At 45.3% G+C, this 3,490-nt stretch overlaps 1 protein-coding gene across 1 annotated transcript; it reads right to left on the reverse strand.

Annotated features, from left to right (window-relative positions):
* Positions 1 to 1,059: 1,059 nt before the first annotated feature.
* On the reverse strand, positions 1,060 to 2,950 carry FOXL3 (forkhead box L3). Its single transcript, XM_075515457.1, has 3 exons — positions 2,844 to 2,950; positions 1,894 to 2,062; positions 1,060 to 1,542 (listed from the first exon to the last, which is right to left on the reverse strand). Exons 1-3 carry the CDS (start codon positions 2,948 to 2,950, stop codon positions 1,060 to 1,062), a joined length of 759 nt encoding a protein of 252 aa, XP_075371572.1.
* Between the last annotated feature and the right edge of the window lie 540 nt (positions 2,951 to 3,490).

Here is a 3,490-nt window from a genome sequence, read left to right on the forward strand (position 1 = left end):
TGATCTAACATTGCTATCTGTAAATTATAAATCTCACCAGCTTTGCTGAAATCGTATCAAGTACCACTTTGGTAATTGCTTGCAAGAAGGATCAATAAAAATCTATTTAATAGGAATATACAACTTGTCTCAAAGCAGGTAGGTGGAATTCTGGCTTTGGTCAACACTGGATACAGCTTCTTGCAAAGCCGTGTCTCCCTTCACACATGCTAAATGAAATACGTCCAAGGACTTTCCTGCAGCATCTCAGGAAGCTTTCTCATAGTACAAGGGGAGAGGGGTTTTTTTTTAAAGCCAAGGCATTGAGAGGCCCTATGGCTCTGTCATATTACCCCTCAAAGTCTACCAGAGTTCAACAGCCTTGCAATTAGCTTTCTTGGAATTATTTTGAATGCAACTTCACTTCAACAGTTTAAACAACTCTGCCCTGAATATCAATAAAAATATACTTTAAACACTTATTAATAACTACATTTTGTAATTAACGATGAATTAAAGCTGCACAACAGTTTGAAACATGATGTTAAAATAAAAAATAAGGGAAGACAGAGTGATTTTCTGTGATTCCTGTTAAGAAAACAAAGCCCCCCCCCTTACATTCTCAGCCAGTGTAAGTCGACAGAATTACACTATTTTAGATCAGCTTAAGTTCTGACCTATATACTTCAGTGGAATTAATCCTAATTTCCACCAGTGAAAGTGGACTCAAATTCACTTTGTCTTTAACAAAGCAACGGGTGATAAGCAAGTCTCTTTTCTGTCAGATTCTGCTTGAGAAAGGAAATTCTTTGTGGTGTTAAATGACGTCCACGACAGTTTAGAAAACAAAGCTAGAATTTCATGAATTTCAGCATAGTGAAAACCGACATTGGTAACTGTTACTTATACTTTAACCTTAGCAAAAGTTCTTTGGGTACAGAGAAAGTATCAGCTGGTGAATCGGTAACCCTTTCTGAGCACTGCTCGGGAAGAAAACAAGGAGGCAGGCGGCTGATTTTCAGTGACATGAGGCTGCTGAATACACTGCAACTCAGACTTTGTTACCACGAATAAATAACATCACATTGTCCAGAACTGGAGATTAATTTGCTGGGCCTCCAGTAGATTATATTTATTTTCTTGCATATTATACTGAGATCTCAGGACAGGCAAAGGGTCGGGGGCTGAAAGAATGTAATCGATGCTGAATTTAATTTCAGAATCCGATTTTGCTAAGGAGGAATTGCTTAGGCTCTGCCTGCTGGTCATGCTGTTTGGAGCAAACCCACGAGGCTCCAGTAGTCTTGGTCCTGATTCAATTCTTTCATGTTTACTTTCAGAAGAGGAAATGTTGTTTAAAGCAGAGTCCATAGAAGACATATCAGGGGATGAAGGACTTTTCCCTCTGCCTGGTCTCTGCTCCTTATGTTCTCTTTTCACATTCCTCCTCCTTCGTCTTCGCCTGTAATTCCCATTTTCAAAGAGATCCAGCATAGATTCACATCCCGTTGCAAAGCTCCAATAGTTTCCTTTTCCCTTCTCATTCCCTTCTGTTCTGGGAACCTGTATTTATTTAAAGGCAGTTCAGTATTTGTGTGTTACAGATGCTGCTGCTGAACATCTGCATTCATTTACATTCAAGAATGGTGTAAACACATATGACAAGACTTTTAAGCCTATTCTCTTTCATTATACGAATAGGATGTAAACTGCATCCTCTTCAATTTGTTACCTATTAGCATGCATCAGACAAGGACATACTCTTTATCTCTATAATTGACACCTCAGAGAGATTTTAAGTAATTCACAGCTCAGCTGTTTGTTTTCCTTCTTTTCTAGTGATGAGATTATTCCTGCATGTATTTTTTTTAGCCATGCACAGTGTGTATGTAAATATACAGTTACTGATCTTACCTTTACAAAACAACTGTTAAGCGATAAGTTATGTCGGATGGAGTTCTGCCAGGCTCTTTGATTTGATCTGTAGTAAGGAAATTTCTTCATTATAAAGTCATAAATGCCAGAGAGGGTGACTTTATTGGAAGGACTTTGCTGGATGGCCATTGCAATTAAGGCAATGTAGCTGAAAAAAGGAAAACTTGCTGTTACACCATCACCTCACTCACATACTCAGTTTTTAGGACCACATGGGTACGTGTGTGCCTATATCCCGCTTCCAAAAGTTCTCCCAGTGGATCTGCGCCCTGACCAGAGATGTCCCAGGGATAAGCCCCGAGCGTGATCCCGCTTCTTGGCCCTGAGCCCCCAGGGTGGCATGCGGGCATGACTTCCAGGCAATTGAGTCCCAGCCGGGCTGTTTGCCCTGGCACTCAGTGAAGAGTGCTTAGGTACAGAAGGATTACAGAAAGATCACCCACCTCTCAAACCCCGTCAGAAAAGTTCCCCTGAGCTGGAAGGCTGCAGTGAGACAGACCAGGCTCAGAGACACTGTCACGGGAGACCTTGCCTGCTCGTGGAAAGGACCTCAGCTGCCCCTGTGAACATCTACACCGCGCATCTTCCCACCGCACCGGGGATTATCTGCATCCAATTCACCCATTGGCACGTTGCACATTTAATTTCCCTTCTCCCAGGGCTCCTGGAGGTCGGAGGAGACCATCTGAGGTCTGGTGGCTCAACGGCATGCCAGAGTTGCTGTGACCCCGCACAGGAGGATACAAATCGTGAACGCTTCAAACACGGAGAGGGGGGGAAATCTGCCTGCTGCGGTGCCCGGACTGGGGCCAGACCCACCGCACACACCTGGGGAGAGGTCCCACGCTCCCCCGAGAGCTGTGATCCCACCATCCCAGAGTTCAGAAACCTCCCCAGAGATGGGGGGACTTGGAAAAACTTCATCTTACCTGTACGCTGGTCTGGTGAATTTTTTCTCTTCGTCAGAACTACAGGTAGGATAATCATCCCCATCATAATTAAAGCAGTTATAGGGGTACTGCGTGTTGTCAAACATCGTCCTGCTCCTTGCTCAGCTCCTGTGGAGTGAGAGAGATGGAGTGATGTTTCTCAGAGCTTGGACTCCCTCCTCCCTTCTTCCCTCCCCTCTGTCTGTCTCGCTCCCTCTCTCCCCCCTCCTCACGCTCCCTCTCCTCCGTGCACACATACTCTCCGTGATGGGGTGGGGATTGTTTTTGCAGTTCTCGCGTCCCAGACAGCCCGTCTGTTAGGATATTATTTTTCTGGGGGGCTTGTTATTGTTGTTATTGCCATTGCCTCCAATGGGGTGGTGGAGCCAGGCGGCTGGTGACTGATGGAGCTGGTGAATTGGGGGTGAACCTTTGAACCAGGGTGTGCACTGCCGGTAGCTCCGCTCAGCTCGCTGGGTGGTCCGGGCTGGAGAGGGGCCAGCGCTCCCCCCGCCACATCCACAACGTGACAAAAGCAAACAGCATGATGTTAATAAATCATGCTTCAAGGTCTCTACTTGGAAATTAAACTTTGAGAACAGAGTGCAGCTCCCCCCAGCCCCCGAGTCCTCCCCCTTCGTATTTTT

The sequence above is a fragment of the Mycteria americana genome, chromosome 12, assembly GCF_035582795.1.
Source record: "Mycteria americana isolate JAX WOST 10 ecotype Jacksonville Zoo and Gardens chromosome 12, USCA_MyAme_1.0, whole genome shotgun sequence".
Lineage (NCBI taxonomy): Eukaryota > Metazoa > Chordata > Aves > Ciconiiformes > Ciconiidae > Mycteria > Mycteria americana.